A 20,206-nucleotide genomic window follows, 5' to 3' on the forward strand; every position below is an offset into this window, starting at 1 on the left:
TCTCTGTGAGATTTATCCCTCCATCATTCTGTTGACCGACATTGAAATTGTTTTTAGGTTTTATCATTACAAAGAACACTGCTCAGAACAGAGAGGCAGTCTTTATTATTTACAAAATTAGCATATATTAAGCCTTTATTATGTGTCAGGCATTCTACTGCCTATTTAAATCACAACAGCACCTATCCCAGGTGTTACTATCCTCATTTTACTAATCTGTTATTCTTACCTTCTCCCTCCTTCACCCCAACCGAATCAACCCCAGGGCCCTGTGGCCTCTGCTTTAGGAATCTGGGTCAGATCCCTCCTTCTATGACTACCACCATCACTAGTATTACCTCAACTTCGGGCCCCAGGAGCTTCCAGCTGCTCTCACTGCTCCCCTCTGGTCTCCTTTAGATCTGTACTCCACAAAGCTTCCTCTCCTGTCAGGACACTATGCTGCTTAAAACCCCAAACTCTATTGTTTTCCCCTTGCTCTTAGGATATAACCCTCAATCCTCACAGGCGCCGCCCAGGCCCTCCTGCTTGGTCTCATCTCTCCAGCCTCATCTCCCAAGTTTGGCCCCCTGCACCGGGGCCACAATGGTCTCCTTTCTGTCCCGCAAATGCACCCCGATCTCTTGGGCCTCAGGACCTTCACACCTGTGGTTCCTTCTGTGTGGACCCCTCTTCCCCCATTCCCCAGGCTAACGCTAAGATACCTTCCTTCCTCTGCTCAACTGTCACGTCCATCCTAAGAGGGACAGGTCCACTCTTCTCTATCCGTTTGGCAGCATTTACCAAAGAGGTGACTAAACAATTATTTGTGCAATTATTTGTCCGCTGTATGCCTCTCTTTGCAGAATGTAAGTTCCATGAAAAAAAGCACTTGTTCACCACCGCCGCCGAAACCCCAGCACCTAGCAGAGCTTGCAGATGTGATCGCTCATATGTGGCTTTAAAAAATATATGTATGAACGGATGAAAGGATTTTGAACGACTTAACGTCCCCCATTCACACATGTGGAAACTGAGGCTAAGGGACTGGCCCGTGGCCCCGGCAACGACAAAGTTGCGCCCAGAGGCTAAAGCCCCTTCTCCCCGGCCCCTCGCAAGGCCACCTCCAGGAGAGACCCTCAACGAAACGTGACCCCGCCCCGCCCCAAGGAGTCCCCTGGGTATCTGCCAGTCAGGGGCTGCGCGCGACACGCTGGGAAAGTAGTCCGGCCTGCTCCCCGATTCCGGCGCCCGCGACTTCCGCTTCCGGCGGGCACAGTCCCCGCGCGAGGCTTTGGGAAAGACGCGCGAGATCGCGGCGGTGGGTCTGTTCTTGATCTTGGTCGGTGTGCGGCGGACGCTGTTCTTGGTTGTACGCTTACTGAGTGCAGTGCACTGCTGCTCCCCTTAGTTGTGCGCTGGGGCTCCTTCCCGGGCGCGGAGGTTGAAACTCCGGGAAGGGAGGTGACTTGCGTGCGGCCGCAGCCTTTGGGGCAGAGGCGGGACTCGAATATGGACTGCCTCCCCTTTCCGGCCTCTTTTCGCTGTGGCGTTACCGGGCGCGCTACAGAGCGAGTTCAGCCAAAAGGACAGGGAGAGAGTCAAGTGTAGCCGACTGAGTCAGGTCTTAGGATGTCTGCGATATTATTACTGGCTAGAGTGGATTAACCCGGGACTTAGGAGCTGTAGTTCTGGAATCAAGAATTTGTGTTCCAGGGACTTCCTTGGTGGCGCAGTGGTTAAGAATCTGCCTGCCGTTTCAGGGGACACGGGTTTGATCCCTGGTCCGGGAGGATCCCACATGCAGCGGAGCGATTAAGCCTGTGCGGCACAACTACTGAGCCTGCGCTCTAGAGCCCGCGAGCCACAACTACTGGAGCCCGAGCTCCGCAGTAAGAGAAGCCACCGCAATGAGAAGCCCACGCACTGCACTGAAGAGTAGCCCCTGCTCGCTGTGACTAGAGAAAGCCCGCGCGCAGTAGCAAAGACCCAAAGCAGCCAAAAGTAAATAAATTTATTTTTTTTTTAAATGGTGTTCCAATCCCATTGCTGTCACTTCCTAGCCATATGATCCCCTGTGGGTTCAATACCTAAAACTCTCAGAGATTCAGGGGTTTTTTTTTTTAACCTGTAGAGATACAGTACCTCTGGCGTTACTAAATTAAGAACAAACGTTGTGCGAATGCGTATTGCCTGGTGATCAGAAATTGGTGGCCATTATTATTGTATCAGGAAGAAGAAGGCAGGACAAGGAATTGGGGTTAGAAGTTGTTGGGGTTTTGAGGAGGGAGGACTTAGGCCTTGACATGGGAGGCCTTTATCTCCCAGGCAGAGGGTAGGCAAAGGCACTTGGCCTCTCTTTTGCAGTCTTATTGTGGACAACTTCTGCCTTTGGAACCCCCAAAGGGCACTTCCTTCTTCTCCAGAGCACTCTTCTCTGTCAGGGATAGGGAGCCGGGTTACCCTGGAAGTGGTGGCAAAGATTCTTTTCTCGACCAGACTCTATTCAGTCTCCTTTGAACTGTCTTCTCAACTAGGCCCTGACTTTTGGGCTTCCATGTTCATCTCTGCATTGTTCACTTGTAGCCAGTTTAGCCAGAACCACCTGACCCCACCCCAATCGGGTTCCTTATCCTCCCACATTCCCCACGTGATTGATGGCTGATCACCCTGGCCTTCCTTCAGCAAGAAACCCCTCTTACCTGATGCTTCCTTTTGTTAATTTTCCAATGCCTCCCCCCACCCCAGAGCCCTGCACCTTGGCTATAAGTTCCCACCTTTCCTTGTTGTATTCAGAGTTGAACCTGACCTCTCTTCACTGCAAAATCCCACTGCAGTGTTAACAGGCAAGAACCTTTGTATTCTATTACAGGTTAATCACTAAAGGGATGACGCCTATAAGCTTAAATTATCCATAATGGCCCATCTCTAGGAACCCTGCCTCCCAGGTAATGAGCATTAACCTAAAATACCTTTGTTTAGCTCACAGGAAACATTCCTCACCAGACCCACCTGTGAATGACTGAAAGAAATTAACACATCCCCTCCGGAGGCTAGCCAGAACCAGGAAATTTTGACTTTACTCCCTCTCCTTTTAGTATAAAAGAAGTCTGAATTCTAACTCAGGCAAGATGGTTCTTTGGGTCGCGAGTCGGTCACGAGTCCACCGTCTTCTGTCTGCCAGCTTACTGAATAAAGTCGCTGTTCCTTGCCCCAACAACTCGTCTCTTGATTTATTGGCCTGTTGTTCAACAAGCGTACAAGCTTGGACTCAGTAACCTCAGTGGTCCCTAACAAGTGCCATGAATAATTTTTTTCTTTAAAAGTGGTGAAAGAAGCCCATTCCTCAGCTGTGCCTCTCTCTCTCTGTGTCTGTCTCTGTCTCTCACAGGCTGGCTCTCCTCTGTGTGGTTGGCTTCAGCCCACAGCAGATTTCTTGGAGGAAGCTGGACATTTTACCTCTATTTCTCTTCTCTTAGCTCTGGCCTCCTCCCCTTTTAAGAAAGCCTTTGGAGAAAGTATTGAAGCCAGGAGATGCTGGCTTCCCTTCCTGAGATGGAGCCCAGGTGAATGAATGGTCCTTTGTCTAGATATTTTCTACCCAAAAAGAAACTGCGTTGCTCTTTCCCCTCCGCTGGTGTGTTTTTCTTCATGGCACTATTACCACCTGCATCATTTTTTGTCTGTGTATACAGGCATACCTTGGAGATATTGCCAGTTTGGTCCCAGACCACCGCAAAAAAGAGAATATCACAATAAAGTGAGTCACGTGAATTTTTGGTTTCCCAGTGCATGTAAAAGTTAGGTTTACATTATACTGTAGTCTATTGAGTGTGCGATAGCATTATGTCTAAAAAAATGTACATACCTTAATTTAAAAATACTTTATTGCTAAAATATGCTAACCATCATCTGACAATGTAGGGTGGCCACAAACCTTCAATGTGTAAAAAATGCAATATCTGCAAAGCTCAATAAAGTGAAGTGCAATAAAACGAGGTCTGCCTGTACATCCTTGTTTGTGCCAGACACAGCCCCGAAACGTGTTGGTGGGTTTGGTTTATGTCACACAAGATTTAAACCCAGTTTGAGTCTACATTCAAAACTGGGAATTTTCACCTGAACATCCAGATATCTGGCTTCTGGGAAGTGATCAGATTGGCAGGCAGTGTGGCACCTGCATCCCCCACTGCTTCCCGTGGCCTTGACACTGAGGCCTTGCACCTGCTCCACCTGTCACGACGGCACTGTTGTGTCTCTTGTAGAGAGAAATTCCCCACATTCACATCACTCTCACACACGGTAATAGAGAAGAAAGACCAAGAGGGACACGTGTTTTAAGAAAGCCCATGTCTTTGCGGAAAACAAGAATATTCCAGAATGTTTGGTGCACAAATGCATGTTGTGTCGAAAGCCCAGTCTTGCCTTCCCCCCCGGCCCTTGTGGGTGTTTGAGCAGGTGTGGGTGGTGGTCTGAGGGGAATCTTTTGCTCAGAGTCTGGAGTGGGTGGTGGTCTGAGGGGAATCTTTTGCCGTTCCAGGGACTGGTGGTGTTTGTGGGTCTGGCTGTGTGCTATGGACTGAACTGTGTCCCCCCAGAACTCATGTTGAAGCCCTAACCCCCAACGAGACTATATCTGGAGACAGGGTCTATAGGAGGTAACTAAGATTAAAGGAAGAAAGGCATCTCTGTCTCTTTCCACCAAGTGAGGACAGAGAAGTCACCATCTATGAGCCAGGAAGACAGTCTTCACCAGGAACCGAATCTGCTGGCACCTTGATCTTGGACTTCCTGCCTCCAGAAGTGTGAGAAATAAATGTCTGTTGGTTAAGTGCCCGGTTTGTGATATTCTGTTACGGCAGCCTGAGCAGACTATGACACTATGTGTTTTTTCCAAGAGAAGGGTGTGAATCTTCACCCTATTCTGAGCCACATCTGGGCCGACCGCGAGCAGGGGAGTTTAGCATACGTCATCCCCATGGGTAAGGATTTCTGAGCATGCCTGGTGGGCCTTGATTCCCCTTCTTCCTCCACACTCCAGCCTTTCTCCGTGATGCCTTCATCCTACAGGCAGCTCTCCCTCAAAGGAATCATCATGTTTTGCACACCTGTTCTTACCCATCTGCTTCTTTTTTTTTTTTTAAGATTTATTTATTTATTTTTTGGCTGCGTTGGGTCTTTGTTGCTGCACGTGGGCTTTCTCTAGTTGTGGCGATCAGGGGCTACTCTTCGTTGCGGTGCGCAGGCTTCTCATTGTGGTGGCTTCTCTTGTTGTGGAGCATGGGCTCTAGGTGCACGGGCTTCAGTAGTTGCAGCATGTGGGCTCAGTAGTTGTGGCACACGGGCTCCAGAGCACAGGCTCAGTAGTTGTGGTGCACGGGCTTAGTTGCTCTGAGGCATGTGGGATCTTCCAGGGCCAGGGAATTGAACCTGTGTCCTCTGCATTGGCAGGCGGATTCTTAACCACTGTGCTACCAGGGAAGTCCTACCCATCTACTTCTCATTTAACTTGCTGGCTGCAGGGAAAAGACAGATCAAGTTTCAAATGCTGGGTGGTTCGAGGTGTAAACAATGGCTATCTCCTGCCTCCCTGTTAATTGATGTATCCTCTTGTCTAAAATTTAATAATGGAACCAAAACACAACCAGACTTGAAGGAGAGATTTCACAGCATTGCACAGCAAGCTCTCTTATCCTTCATCCTTTCTGTTGATTAAAATAATAACAGAGGGAGGCGGAGGTGAGGCGCCGAAGGAAAGATGGAAGACTACCAGGCTACCAAGGAGACTGCTTTTGTTGTTGATGAAGTGAGCAACATTGTAAAAGGAAACGTTGCTCACTTCATAGAAAGTGCCATCGGTGGCAACGCCTATCAGCACAGCAAAGTGAATCAGTGGACCACAAATGTAGTGGAGCAAAGCTTAAGCCAACTCACCAAGCTGGGGAAACCATTTAAATACATTGTGACCTGTGTAATCATGCAGAAGAAAGGAGCGGGATTGTACATGGCAAGTTCCTGCTTCTGGGACAGCTCTACTGATGGGAGCTGCACTGTGCGATGGGAGAACAAGACCATGTACTGCATTGTCAGTGCCTTCGGGCTGTCCATTTGACCGCCTCGTCCAGCCTGTGATCTTTCTTCTTTTGTCCCAACATTTCTCTTCCATCTTCTAACCACCAGCCATCTAGTCAGTGATCACCTGTCTCACTCTCTTTAAGTGTGTTTCTGTGGCGCTCTCAAAATGTAGAGAAAAAAAACAAATAACAACACTGTTCTGTGACCTGAACACTCTAAGTCAGAGGAATCATCACTGAAGGTAGTCAGGAGCCTGTCCTGCCGCTTGTCTTAACTTTGAATGTATCTTTTCAAAGGTGCTAAAAGCCAAAATCTGCTAGTGTGAAACTTTCTCTATTCTCTGAAATGATTCAAATACACTAATTTTCCATAAAAAAAAAGAAAATAATAACAAAATGACTACTGTTTACTGATTCCTCCTATGTTTCACCCTAGAGCAAAGTATTTTAATGTGCTGTGTCATTTAATTGTAGTAAGTATCCTCTAGGAAATAGGTACTATTAACCTCCATTTATATTATTGTCAGAATCAAGTTTGTGATAAGGTTGGGCAGCAGAGTTCAGTGTCCGAAGAACAAATTACACCCCATTATTTATTCAGTCGTTCAGCAAATATTTACCGAGCATCTACTACTATATGCCAAGCAGACCTGCCTAGTGTGCCGAGAAAACCAGAGGGGCCCTGGTTGGCCACCTCAAAGGAGAATCTTGGGACCGGACCAGAGTCTTCCGAGATACAGTTTGGATATTTACTCCAAGACAGAGCCCTGATTACCTGGCTGGCATTCAAGTTTGCCTTTAGGGGAGTGGTCTGAGCCGCAGGCTCTGGATCCTACTTGCCCAAGTCTGTCTTGGCTCTTCTACTTTCCTAACTGTGTGGCCTTGGGCAGGGCTCTGCCCCTCCCTGAGCCTCAGTTTACTCATCTAAAATGTGCATCATAATGATATCTACATGATAGTCATTGTGAGGATTTAAGTAGCACAGTAAAAACACAAGCACCATGGACCTAGGAAGTACTTAAAAAACATTAGCTTTTATTGTTAGCTCGCAAACGCCTTAGAAAAAGTGTAAAAAACACCCATTACATATCAGGTTTTGAAAACTGTAGCTCTCTGATGACTCTTCTAGATAATTTAGTCGAATTAGCTAAACTGTTTGACTTGTACTGAATTGTTGGTTCTCAGTCATTTGGCCTTTGGGAAATTGCTACCAACGATGACTCACACTTGTAAAGTGCTGGATGGTAGACCATCTCTTCCCAGCCATAATTAAGTCATAAGAGTAACTGTGAGCTGAACCAACACCCAGTACGTGATTATGGATTATGTACCATCAGCCTGGAGATGATCTTCCCCTCTGTCTTCAGAGGAGGACCTATGTGTGCCTCTCAGTTGTTTGCCAACTTCTGTGAGTGTGAGGCTGCCATTTTAACTCGAACTGCTTTGTAAACTCCATAAACGCTATGAAAACAAGCTACATTTATAAGAATAAACAGTGGCATGTGATTATATATATATATAAAACTGTAAATACTTTTAATTCAGACTGTAAACAATGCTTGGCGCCTGAATGAGTTGTGGCCCTCTTACAGGAACTCCACGGGCCCAGGCATCCAAGATCCACAAATCTTGAGGCCTGCAGACTACATCCCAGTGTGGTTACAGGTCATGAGCTTATGTTTATGGAGCATCTGTTACATGCTAGACATCATCATAGGTCCTTTACAAACATAATGTCATCGAAGCCTGTCTGTCAGCTCTCAGCAGTTGGAGCTATGACAATCCCCATTTTACAGACGAGGCAAAGGCAAGGCTTACCCAGTTAGTAAGTGGTGGATCTGAAGCACTGGTTTGGGTGTATGTCAGGGTAGGCCCAAATTCATCCTGGTGTATGCTGGTTATGGGCTGAATGTCTGTGTCCCCCTCAAGATAGAATTAAGAAAGAAATCCTGAGCAAAGTAGAAGTTTAACCTTTAAATCTCTGTTGGCTCTACTCACTGAAAACTGCCCAGAGAGGAGAGGGCCAGGACTACGTTAGTCAGGCCTTGGTCACTTCATGTATAACTTGTGTATATCTGGCCCCGAGGAGATGATAAGAGATGCAAGGCCGGGGCCCCACCCCTAACCAGGAGGCAGTTAGAAACAGGAAGTTGTGCAGCAGCTTTGAAAATGCTGCTGTCCCCACACCTGTCTGTCCCTCCAGACGGAGCCAAGAGTGTCTCTTCTGTTTTCCTCCTTTTCCCTCTTCCACTTTTGTCTATCTCTCTTCTTGCTCCCCCACTACATACCCATCTGTGACTTCTTCAAATTACCCCTTTCCACGCCCTCCTCCTGAGGCCGATGGAATGGCAGGCTTCTTGTGTTTGGCTTGAGTGCCAGTGCTCTGAATGGCTCCGCACCTTGGTTCCCTCTAAGATCCCGGCTCTCCTGACCCGTTAGCTGATGTATCCTCTTGTCTGTCTAAAATTTAATAATGGACCCAAAACACAGGTTCCAAGGAGAGATTTCACAGCATTGCACAGCAGCCCAAGATTATAAGGCGAAAATGAGGCATATGTGGTCCTGCCTTTCCTCAAGCCCCACCACAAGGCTGTCCTGAAATCTGGTGTCTTCACTTAAAAAGGTCCTGCCTTCCACCGGGGGTGTGTGTGGGGGTGTCTCCAGAAATCAGTGGTGGGCAGCCCAGTTTCTTGTTCTGCCTGTGTGCTCACAAGAAAAACTGGATATTGGATGTAGGGGGAAAAGTGGAATGCGAGAGGGAATGGAGAGTAGAAATGGAAGGAAAGAAAGAAGCCAGTGGGAGGGTTGATTGAGGCGCTAGGCCTGAGGATGCCAAAGCTGAAAAACTCAGGGGTTGTCTGGTTGTTAGTCAGTGATGATGTTTATGGAGCTCTCACTGCTAGGCACACAGCTCTCACCATGACCCTCTTCCTACTCAGTCCTCCCTACCTGCCTACACCTCCCTCCCCGCCTACACCTCCCTCCCCCAGGCTCCACAGGGACCCCGAGGACTGACTGTCCAGTCTCTAAAATTAAGGAGTTGGACCAAGACAGACACCTGGGTTCCAACCTCACCCCAGTTCTGCACTTACTGGGTGTTTGTGACCTTGGGCAGGTCATTGAACCTCTCTGCACCTCGGTTTCCTCACCTATAAAATAGGGATAGGGGGCTTCCCTGGTGGCGCAGTGGTTGAGAGTCCGCCTGCCGATGCAGGGGACACGGGTTCGTGCCCCAGTTGGGGAAGATCCCACATGCTGCGGAGCGGCTAGGCCCGTGAGCCATGGCCACTGAGCCTGTGCGTCCGGAGCCTGTGCTCCGCAACGGGAGAGGCCACAACAGTGAGAGGCCCGAGTACCGCAAAAAAAATAAATAAATAAATAAATAAATAAATAAAATAGGGATAATAGTACCCCCTTTGTTTCAAAGATGAACTGATTTAATAATTGCAAATCGCTTAGAACAAAGCCTGGCATATACATAGTACTATGTATGTAAAAAAGTAAATTTCCAGGGTCCTCTCCACCGTGGAGTTCCTCAGGCCTGGGAGGGTGGATGGAAGAGAAGCAGGGAGAATGGCCCAAAAACTGCGGAGCCTCGCGCATGCGCACTGAAGTTGGAGGAACAACAGTCTCCTGCAACGCCTCCCAGGACCCATCTACCCCAGGCCGCGGCTCAGCCAGGGGATGACTACGTTACCCACAGTGCATCTCGCGGACTCGCTACGTATCTCGTTTCTATGCCTGACAGTCGGTTCAACCAGTAGTACGAGGACCCACACTGTGAGTAGTTACCCACAATGGCTCCCGTGGACCCGCCTACCCAGACCCATTGTCACTCTCCACAGCCGGCCAAAGGTGAGAGGACTACATTACCCACAATGCTTCCCGTGGGACGCCCACGCGGCCTCGTTCTCCAGCTCGACGCCGGCTCAGCCAGTGGTCGTCGCCGACTGTCCCGGGTCTGCGTGCTAAGGGTTTTGGTCCTCGCTTCTGGCCAGCCGAGCCCTCCACGCCCGCTGTCCCGCTCCCGTCCCAACCCGGCGCTCCGGGCCTGCCTTGAGCCCCACCACGGGTCTCAGCGCTGCCGGTGAGTGCGGGCGCGGGCGCAGGGTCCCAGCTCGAGCTTCTGTCCGCGGCCCTCGCCCGCCGGAGCCTAGTTTGTGCCCGGCCTAGGTCACCGCTCTCCCTCTAGCTGAGGGGACGAGACGGGAAAGCAGCCCAGCCGGGGAATCCTGACCCTCACAAGACCCTGGAGTTGGAGAGGCCTTGGTGACCATCCATTCGGTGGGGCCCGCGGATGGGCTTCAGGCCCCCGAAGCCCGAAATCGGGGGTCAGATTGGGACAGAATCTGCGTTCTTCGGGACAGAGGGGGCTTTGGTTCTCATCATATTTCCAAGCGGACCTCATCCAAAAATGGCCAACTGTAATATTGAAAACTCAGCGTTTCTAGAACTCTGACCGCGTTCCAGGCACTGTGCTAAAATAAACTATTTTCAAACGTCCCGTTTAGTCCTCTCAGCAACCTGTGTGTAGGTGGTGTCACCATCTCTTCTTTCACATGAGGAACTGAGGCCCAGAGATTATGGGAATTAGAGGGTTAGTAGCAAAGACAGTTTGATTTACTTTAACCGTTTCTTTCTGCCAGTGAGGGCAAGTTGGCCTTGGGGCCAGGGCAGGGGCTTATGGGTTGCAGACGCTTATCCAGCCCCAGTGCTGCACCCTACATGACTTTATTGTCTCTCCACAGAGCCCTGAAAACATCTTCCTCAGTGTCTAGCCAGAGGTATAGGGAGAGACAGGTGTGAGCTCCAGGCCAGAGAAGGAACAAGGCCCACCAGGAGCAATGGCGACCTCTCCCGGCTTCCAGCACCCGCCACCCCTGGAGCAGGATGAGATCCTGATCGTGAAGGTGGAAGAGGACTGCTGCTGGGAAGAGGAGCCCCCCCTGGAGATTGAAGACCCTAGCCCTGAGACCTTCCGCCAGCTCTTCCGGCTTTTCTGCTACCAGGAGGTGGCCGGACCTCGGGAGGCCCTGAGCCGCCTCTGGGAGCTCTGCTGCCGTTGGCTGCGGCCTGAGCTGCGCACCAAGGAGCAGATCCTGGAGCTGCTGGTGCTGGAGCAGTTCCTGACGGTGCTTCCAGGGGAGATCCAGGCCCGGGTGCGGGAGCAGCAGCCAGAGAGCGGTGAGGAGGCCGTGGTCCTCGTGGAAGGGCTGCAGCGGGAGCCCAGGAAACAAAGGCAGCGGGTGAGGTGGGGGGCATTTTAGCCCTGAGGTGAGAAAACGGGGCCCTGCTGCTGAGGTCTGTGTTTGTAGATTCCTTGGGCTCCGGAGCCGTGGCCAGCCTTGGTCATTGGGAGTACCTGGGGCTGGCCAGACACTGAATTGAAGAAGGCAACTGCAGAGTGTTTCTCAACGTTGGCCAACATGTGTCCACCCGTTGATTAACCACTATAGCTGTGCTAGCCCTTTCTAAGCTATGTGGATTGGTTTGTTAACACTATCCCAATGTAGGCCAGACACAGGTTTTAATGGGAGAGAGGCTGGAGACCTTCTGAGGCAGGGCCTTGGGAGTTGAAGAGATCCCCAAAGAAGGAGGAGCACTGGGAAGAAAGACCAGGTGCTGGTGGGTGCCCTGGTTAGAACCCCCAGGTGTTCCTCAGTCTCTCTGGGGCTGCGCCATTCAATACGGTAGCTACTAGCCATGTGTGTTTTTTTTTAATTAAAATTAAATAAAATTTAAAATGTAGTTCTTAAGTCACACTGACCACATTCCAAAGGCTCAGTCATCACACATGGCCAGTGGCTACTCCCTGGACAAGGACAGTGCAGATATGGGACAGACACTTCCATCATTCTACAAAGAGCGCCACTCTAGAGCAAACTCAACTCCTTCTGACCAAATCTGGGGAGTGGGAAGTCTCTTACAGATTTCTCCTGCTTGGGTCAGATTAATTCCTCCTGATTAGATATTTGGCAAATTCTGCATGTCACCTTTCTCCCTGTGGCAGTGTCATTGGCCACACAGTGCTGTTCTTTTGCATCTGGGAGGATAGACCACCCCCCACCCCCCACCCCCCAAAAACCAAAAAACCCAAAAAACTTGACCATAAGATGAGTTGAGTGCATTAAGCACATCCTGCCTTCGTGGTGGCCAACAAGAACCCAGGAGCCCTTCTCAGCCCCACCAACCTTGGCATTTGGGGTTCCCGTCATGGCTTTCCTCTGTCACTGGGCACCCTGTAACCTCCAGGGACTGTCTCCTCTCAGAGGTGTGGAATTTTGAGCCTGAGACAGGGTCCCTGGTGCTGGTTTCAGTTCCTCGGGGATGTATCTTGTCCCTAGTACTGTTAAAGACGTCAGTAAACTCTGAGACTAAGTTTATCTGACTCACCTTCACTGGAATTAGGAAATAGATGATTCCAGAGGGTCTGTAGATGATTTCAAAAAATGTAGCAAGTGCAGTAACTCAGGCTTCCAAAATGAGACCTGATTTGGGGCCCTTCTGGCCCAGATTTTTCAGGAGCACTAAGGAAGGAAGGGTGAGAGTGTGACGGTGACAGCAACACAGTGTGATGGGGAGAGACCGCAGTCTCAGGAGTGGAGCAGGCCTCCCTTTCCCCAGGTTGGGAGCCTGACCTCTTCCTGGGTCACATGCCTTTTCCCTGGGGTCTGGCTGGAGGGAGGTGCTTGGAGGGTCACAGAGGCCATCAGACACGACGAGGTGGCCCGGTGGTAAGACAGAGCCTGGGAACAGGGTGGCCAGGGTGCCCGAGACAGGAGGGATGGGGAACCCTGTGGGTTTCCTCCTGACCTTCTGGGAGCTAGTGGGCAGATCTCCATCTGTATGCAGGATCCGGAGGTACTCCCTGATGACGCACCGGCCCACGGGACAGGGGAGTGGTTTTTGAAATGCCAGGTGGAGGCCCAGCCAGCAGAGCTGTCTCTGGAGGAAGGGGCTCAGCACTCCAGCCAGCAGCCCCCAGCCCAGCTTAGCCACAGACCAAAAAGAGCCCCCCAGCTGTGGCCAAAGACGGGTGAGTAGCTGCCACTCTTGAGGAAAGAGACGCCCTGCACTGGGGAAGGGAAGGGAAGGAAAGGAGTGTGGCAGGGGGTCAGGCCTGTTTGCCTGTGGGGTGGGCAGGCTCCCGGCCGGGTAAGTGTTGATGGGGAACAGCTGGACCTGTCCAGCCTTTGCTGCCATGTGCACAGGTGGGTGACTCTGTGTTCTTTCCCCAGGCCCAGGGGCCTCCCAGTATCAGGAGACGGCGGCACTGGCCACATCCTTCCTTTCAGCCTGGTCCCAGGTGAGTGGCATTCCTGATCTGCAGCATCCCCGTGCCCTTGTTACAGGGACACTTCTCTTGTGTGGTCAGGTCTGTGGGTTTCCAAGGCAGATCTTCACCTCCTGGGCAGTCCTACCTGTTCTCAGATGCCACCTGAGTATTAGGTGTGTCCTGGAGGATCCTGGAGTCTCAATGGTGAGTTAGGGCAGTCACTTCAAACCCAGCTGTATGTTAAAATCTTCTGGCATCTGGGTAAAAATAGCTTTTTTTCCCCCAGCCCTGGCCTGGAAGCAGAGTCTCCTTTGCTTGTTTGTTTCAATTGCAGCTTTATTGAGATATAATGCACTTACTGTACAATTTTCCCATTTAAAGTATACAGTGTTTAATATATTTACAGAGTTGTGCAGTCATCACCATAATCAAATCAATTTTAGAACATTTTCATCACCTCCCCAAGATACCCCACACCCATTGGCAGTCACTCCCCCCTCCCCCTCCCTCAGCCCCCTGGCCGTCACCAGTCTTTCTGTCTCTGTGGATTTGTCTCTTCTGGATATTATTTTCTTGGGTGTTAATCGTGCTCCCAGGTCAGTCCGGTGCTAGATTTGGGAACCACTGGCCTAGAGGCATCCTGACGTCCCCAGGTCACCCCATTTGGGTCCTGGGGCTGGCTTGAGCTGAGGCAGGGCATGCTAACTCGTGTCCTCAAGGAGCGTGGGTCCCAGTGGCTGAGATCTCAGCAGATCCAGCTGTTCCACGCAGCACATCTGTCCACACAGTCTCTGGCCCTGCAGCAGTTGGGGCAGAGCTTGGTGGTGATGGTGTCCTCCCAAAGAGCAGGATCCAGCTGTGTCTGAGCCAAGCTTGGAAGGAAGGGGTGGATAACAACATATGGAAAGGGAAAGGTTGGGGAGGGGAGGAAGTAGGGGGAGGTAAGCAGGACCTGCCATCATCACACAAGTGGAGGGGACGGGTGAGCCCACCAGGCTCTGAGTGAGCTGCGTTCCAGCAGGTGCCGGTGACCTTGGAGGACGTGGCCGTGTACCTGTCCCAGGAGGAATGGGGGTGCTTGGACCTGGCTCAGCAGGACCACAGCTGCGACATGCTGCTGGAGGATGAGGGTATGTGCAGGGAGACCCTGGCTGTTGTCTGTCAGACACTGGGTTGTGTCTCTGGCGTGGGTGAGTGTCAGGGAGGGTGGCTGCTTCCCTCAGGCTGGCTGTGGTGTGTGCTGGCCTCCAGGACCCGAGGCCCAGGCCACCTCCCTGCTCAGCACCTTCCCTGGCTCCCTCCGCCTACAGGAGCCGCTCCAGCAGGTCTCAAACTTTAGCGGCCAGAGGAATCACCGGGCAGCATATTAAAAATAGGAACTTGTGGACCTTGTGCCCAGGGGTTGCTTTAGTGAGCTGGGGGCATTCCCTGGTGAGTCCTAGCGCTGGGCAGCCCTGCACTGCCAAGGTTGCTAGTGGCCCATCAGTGGCCCATCTGCAGTGGGGGCAGTGTGGCTGCTTGCCCACATCCCAGGCAGATGCCCACAGCTGTCCTGAGTTCCTTCTTTCGCTCCTTTACCCACACGGTTGTCCAGTGTCAGCTCAGCCTTTGTGCCGTCCTTGGCCCCCACGGGCAGAGCTGCTCTTGGCAAGGCCCTGCCTGTCTATGGCCTCTCCTCACCACCCCACACTGGCCCTTCTCAGCTCGTCCTGCCACTTTTGACACGTGTTCACCCCCTGAAATGTTTTTTAAAGGAGTTGAGATCCTGCTTTGTATCATTTGGGGTTCTCCAGAGGAAAAGAACCATTAGGATATGTGTGTGTAGAGAGAGATTTATTTTAAGGAATTGGCTCTCACGATTGTGGAGGCTAGCAAGTCTGAAATCCATACAGCAAGCCAGTTGGCTGGAAACCAGGCAGAATTTCTAGCCTGCCGTCTCGAGGCAGAATTCCTTCTTCGGAAACCTCAAGTTTTCTGTTAAGGCCTTCACTGATTTGGTGGGGCCCACCCCCCAGCATGGAGGGTAATCTGTTCTCCTTACAGTCACCTGATTGTAGATGTTAATTACATCTACAAAATAACCTCCACAGCAACATCTAGACTGGTATTTAGGGAATTCCCTGGTGGTCCCATGGTTAGGACTCTGTGCTTTCACTGCTGAGGGTGTGGGTTCGATCCCTGGTCAGGGAACTAAGATCCCACAAGCCGTGCAGCACGGTCAAAAAATAAAGATAAAAAATTGATTGAGGGCTTCCCTGGTGGTGCAGTGGTTAAGAATCCGCCTGCCAGTGCAGGGGACACAGGTTTGAGCCCTGGTCCGGGAAGATCCCACATGCCGCGGAGCAAATAAGCCCGTGTGCCACAACTACTGAGCCTGTGCTCTAGAGCCCGTGCTCTGCAACAAGAGAAGCCACCGCAATGAGAAGTCTACGCACCGCAACGAAGAGTAGCCTCCGCTCTCCGCAACTAGAGAAAGCCCTCTCACAGCAACGAAGACCCAATGCAGCCAAAAATGAATTAAAAAAAAAAAAAATTGACTGGTATTTAACCAAACAACAACACTGTAGCCTGGCCAGTTTGGCACAGAAAATTAATGATCACATACTTTCTTTTATATCTTCATTTATTCCAAACTAAGTGTCTGTAGAACAAATGAAGATGAAACCTTTCTATTGCCACGAATACTGGCTTGCTGTGTGCACTGTTGCTGTCCCACTGCTCTGTGCTTTGTCCTGCTGTGTGTTGTAACTCTTGGCTACTTCATCTCTGTTGTGATGAAATTCTGACTCGGGGCATCTGGTTTCCCTCCCAGAGCCAGGGAGAGCCTTGGGCCCTGTTTTTCCTCTCTGAGGAAGCAGTCTGCACAGAAGTAGAGTGCCTCCCACCTCTGTTGAGGCCTGGAGTTTTTCCCACAGGTTCTCCTGATGCCCCTTTGCCCTCACGAGGAAGAGGTTGTTGCAGTCCTGTGTTCTGTCCTGGCCACACTCACATCCTCTCTTCTCTTTCCCCATGAGCAGGACTTCCCGCTCCTGGGCCCTGTCTGACTGCCCAGGAGGGGCCAGGGCAAGGCCTGCGGGACCCAGCTTGTGCGGCCTCGGGGCTGAGGGAAGTCTCTGGCAGTGCTGGCTCAGGTGAGGGGGTCTGGGAGGAGACGGATGTCCCAGATGAGATTCTCCCCTCTCCTGGGCTTAGACCTCGGCGACTGTGTTTGTGGAGTTCAAGCTCAAGGGCTTAGGCCAAGGGTTGGCAGATTTTTTCTGAAAAAGGCCAGATAGTAAATAGTTCAGGTTTTATGGGCCATACGGTCTCCCTGGTGATGCCTCAGCTCTGCTGTCCTGGCACAAAAGCAGGCACAAAAGCAGTCACAGACAGTATGAAAAGACGTGGGCGTGGCCATGAAACTTCATTTACAAAGGCAGGCTCACTCACCCTGAAGGGAAGGTGAGGGGTGACAGGTGGCTTTAAGAAAGGTTTGGGGCTCGGGCAGCAAGAGAGTCCTACCACTTTGAGCTGGGACATGGCACTGCACACAGGCACCAGAGGGAAGCTGGTCCCAAGGGAGACACAAGGGGCTGGGCATGGGGTCCTCAGGACGCCCTGAGTGTCACCCAGCCAGTGGCACTCACTCTTGGGCCTACACCTGGGGTGGAATTGCTCAGTCACGTGGTCACTCTGTGTGACCGTTGGAGGAACTGCCAAACTCAGTTCCTTTGTAAAAACTCTTACCAAAGGCCAGGGAGGTGGTTCCATCCTGTCTCAGTTGTACAGATGAGGTGGATGTGAGCTTGAGCCCATGCTTGGCTTCCTGGACAAGCCTGTGTGGAGGCAGGAGGGGGCTGCATGGGGGTGTGGGGTGGACAGCATCTTGGCAGGGAGAGTTCCCGGCGCTGGGAGGGCCTGTCCTTCCCCTGTCAGGTCAGTGGGCCTCAGCGTCCTCATGTGTAAATGGGACTCTCACAGTACCACCTCATGGCCTTGTGAGTCTGGCCATGGTTCTAGTTCCCGGAATCAGGCTCTGACTGAGGCATCCTGCGGAGGGTGTGAAAGGGGAATTTGAAGGCACTTCTCTGCGTCAAGGGCCACCCCACCCTGCCTCCCCTTCTCCCTCTCCCCCTCCCCGTGGAGCCCTCAGCGACTGTACTTTCTCTGTCTCAGAGCTTGGGAGGCAGTTTGAGGATGGAGAGTATGCCAGGGTGGATGCGTCAGTGAGAACACGGTGGGGCCAAGCGCTACCGGGTCTGGGTCAGGGGCCCGGCCCGACCAGACCCCAGCGGCCTCTGGACAGAGGGCAGCCCCTTGGGGTCCGGAAGCCGCACACGTGCCCCGAGTGCGGCAAGGCCTTTAGTAAGACGTCCCACCTGACCAAGCACCAGCGCACGCACACCGGGGAGCGACCCTACCAGTGCCAGGTATGCGGGAAGCGCTTCGGCGACCGCTCCAACTGCAGCACGCACCAGCGGGTGCACACAGGCGAGAAGCCCTATGCCTGCACCCAGTGTGGGAAGCGCTTCAGCCAGAGCTCCAGCCTGGTCATCCACCGCAGGACACACACCGGGGAGCGGCCCTACGCCTGCACCGAGTGCGGGAAGCGCTTCAACAACAGCTCGCACTTCAGCGCGCACCGCAGGACGCACACGGGCGAGAAGCCCCACACCTGCCCGGCCTGTGGCAGGGGCTTCCGCCGGGGTACCGACCTCCGCAAGCACCAGCGCACGCACGGCGGGGAGCAGCCGCTTCACAGACCCCAGAGGCTCCAGGATGTCCCCGGGGCCCTAGCCTGACGATTCGGGAAGCTGCCACAGTTGTTTCTGTCCCGGAGCCAGAAACTGTGGTCTTCAGGCATCTTTAGACTCTGTTTGCTCCTGTAGGCCCCAGCATGAGGACACGTGGTGGGACATTTGGGGGGCCCAGGCTGAGGGAGGAAGCTGGGCCCTGCAGGTGTATTAGGGTCTGGGGCAGCCACACAAAGGACCACAGCTGGGCCGCTTACAGCAGCAGGAATTCGCTCACAGTTCAGGAGGCCAGAGTCTAAAATCAAGGTGTCTTCGGGGCTGCCTCCTTCCTGCAGCTCTGGTGGAGGATCTGTCCCAGGGTGCTCCTGGCTCCTGGTGCTGCCAGCTGTCCTTGGCGCACCTGGGCTTGTGGCCACATCACTCTGCCTCCGCCTCCCCCCGGCCTCTTCTGTGTGTGTCTCCATGTGTTGTCTCCTCTTTTAAGGATGCAGTCATTGGATTTAACTGATTATATCTGCAGAGACCTTGTTTCCAAGTAAGGTCACCTTTTGAGATTCTGGATATGAATTTGGGGGGACACTTTTCTGCCCACTTTGGGGGAAGCTTCAATGGCTGTGGTCTCTTGCAGCTTTACGTACCCCAGCCTTACCTGGGCTTGGTCTCCTGCCTTCCCCCCGAACCTTGCTGCACTTTCAAAATGTAGCCTGTTGGGGGGTGGTTTCAAGTATCACAGTGGTTGTGGGTCACCTTCGCAGAGCCATGGCTGTTCTGTAGGATGGATGGCTGGTGCGGGAATGCTTCCCTGAGATCCCATTTTTCAGCCTCCCCCAGCCCATCAGGAAGTCCCCAGGGTAGAGTGCCAGGGCTGCATTTTTTCCAGCCCAAGTGGCTGTGTCCCAGGACTCAGGCCGGCCTTGGTTGCCCCACTTTGAATTTCTGAGGTGGATGTGCTTCTCTGATCTGTTCACATCCATGGTCTCATAGTGGCTGAGGGGAGCAGTAAGAGGCCTTGTTTGCTTTAGTCATTAGTAAAGTTGTGGGGCAGCTCTGAAACCACTGGGTTCTGGAATGTTCCATCAAATTGTTAGACATATTTTTACCTTTCCGCACAACCCAGGTTCCGGGGTGTGTGACCTGCTCTTCTCTGTTCCCTTAATAAATGACGTCAGTCCTTCTGATCCCTGTGCTCTGTCCTGTGTATTCTCTGGAGAATGGGGCCGCCCAGTCTAGGGATGGTTTTTAACCTTGTGGGACACGTACTATCCAGCCAGATCCAGCCAGGCCAGTGTCACCAACCACCCGCCTGCCCCTCATAGGCTCACTTCTCACATCCAGGCTGGTGCTGGAGGTGGCTGCCTTCTGCCACCTGCGAGCTGGGCCCATCCGATGCCTGTTCCCTGACATTCTCTCTCACAGTCCTGTAACAGGTCTTCATGATTCTCCTGCTCTAGATGGAAACGGAGACCCGAGAGCTTGAAGCACCTTGTCCAGGTGGCAGGACCAGCTTCAACCCAGGTCCGAGCTCCCACCGCCTCATCCTCCTGGCTTTCCTTGATAGACAGTAATTCGCAGAGTTGAACTTGGAACTAAGTTTATTTTCTGTCACTGTTGGGGAAACATTCTGAGTGAACTTACTGCCATTAAAAGGGGTAGAGAGTGGGGGAAATGGAATTTTAAAAATAGCCTTTGTTCTTGAGGGCTAGTGGCTGCAGTGGAGGCTGTGTGCCATGTTCAGACTGCCTGCCCAGCGGCTGAGTCCTGACCATTCTGTGTGCACCCTGGAGTGGAGGGTGGGGGGCCTGCGCAGGGGGGACAGGATCCAGGGGCCCCAGGTGATGGTAGTCTGGCCACAGTCCTGCCGGAGAGGCCTCCCCCGGGCCTCCCATGACCTTGGTGGAAGCCGTCTCACATCTGGCTTGTAATGAAAATGTCCCTTGTGGGGAATGGGGGCTGCTGGTAAGGCCCCCGTGGCCAGATCAAGTAGAGTCTGTGGCCCCGATCCTGGCTGCACATGGCTGGCTGAGGCTGGGCAGGGCCTGTCTTACCTGGTGCTGGGCTGGATGGGAAGAGGCCCTTGCCCACCCTCAGTGCATAGCAGCCGGCGGTGACCCCAGCTAAATGCTGGAACATGTGCCCAAATGCCA

General features: G+C 52.3%; 2 protein-coding genes and 1 long non-coding RNA gene across 4 annotated transcripts; all 3 read left to right on the forward strand.

Moving 5' to 3' along the window:
- The first annotated feature begins 1,266 nt into the window (after window positions 1-1,266).
- On the forward strand, window positions 1,267-4,928 carry LOC114485091 (uncharacterized). The gene is made up of 6 exons (XR_003678563.2): window positions 1,267-1,351; window positions 1,743-1,983; window positions 3,459-3,545; window positions 3,675-3,739; window positions 4,520-4,784; window positions 4,880-4,928. It is a non-coding gene; the product is annotated as an uncharacterized lncRNA (long non-coding RNA).
- An 809-nt stretch (window positions 4,929-5,737) lies between these two features.
- On the forward strand, window positions 5,738-6,158 carry LOC102992747 (dynein light chain Tctex-type 1-like). Its single transcript, XM_055083037.1, has one exon. The coding sequence runs from the start codon at window positions 5,738-5,740 to the stop codon at window positions 6,089-6,091; it is 354 nt and encodes a 117-aa protein (XP_054939012.1). The 3' UTR covers window positions 6,092-6,158.
- Window positions 6,159-9,710: 3,552 nt separating this feature from the next.
- On the forward strand, window positions 9,711-19,220 carry ZNF500 (zinc finger protein 500). Of its 2 annotated transcripts, none has more exons than XM_028485644.2 (7): window positions 9,711-10,140; window positions 10,802-11,299; window positions 12,906-13,089; window positions 13,292-13,359; window positions 14,348-14,459; window positions 16,347-16,460; window positions 17,485-19,220. In XM_028485644.2, the coding sequence occupies exons 2-7, from the start codon at window positions 10,898-10,900 to the stop codon at window positions 18,108-18,110; spliced, it is 1,506 nt and encodes a 501-aa protein (XP_028341445.1). In that variant the 5' UTR covers window positions 9,711-10,140; window positions 10,802-10,897; the 3' UTR covers window positions 18,111-19,220. The 2 variants fall into 2 exon arrangements, with proteins under 2 accessions (XP_028341445.1, XP_007126598.1); XM_007126536.4 differs by having other exon boundaries at window positions 14,351-14,459.
- Window positions 19,221-20,206: the final 986 nt, after the last annotated feature.

Source organism: Physeter macrocephalus, unplaced genomic scaffold (genome assembly GCF_002837175.3).
Source record: "Physeter macrocephalus isolate SW-GA unplaced genomic scaffold, ASM283717v5 random_495, whole genome shotgun sequence".
In the NCBI taxonomy this organism is placed as follows: Eukaryota; Metazoa; Chordata; class Mammalia; order Artiodactyla; family Physeteridae; genus Physeter; species Physeter macrocephalus.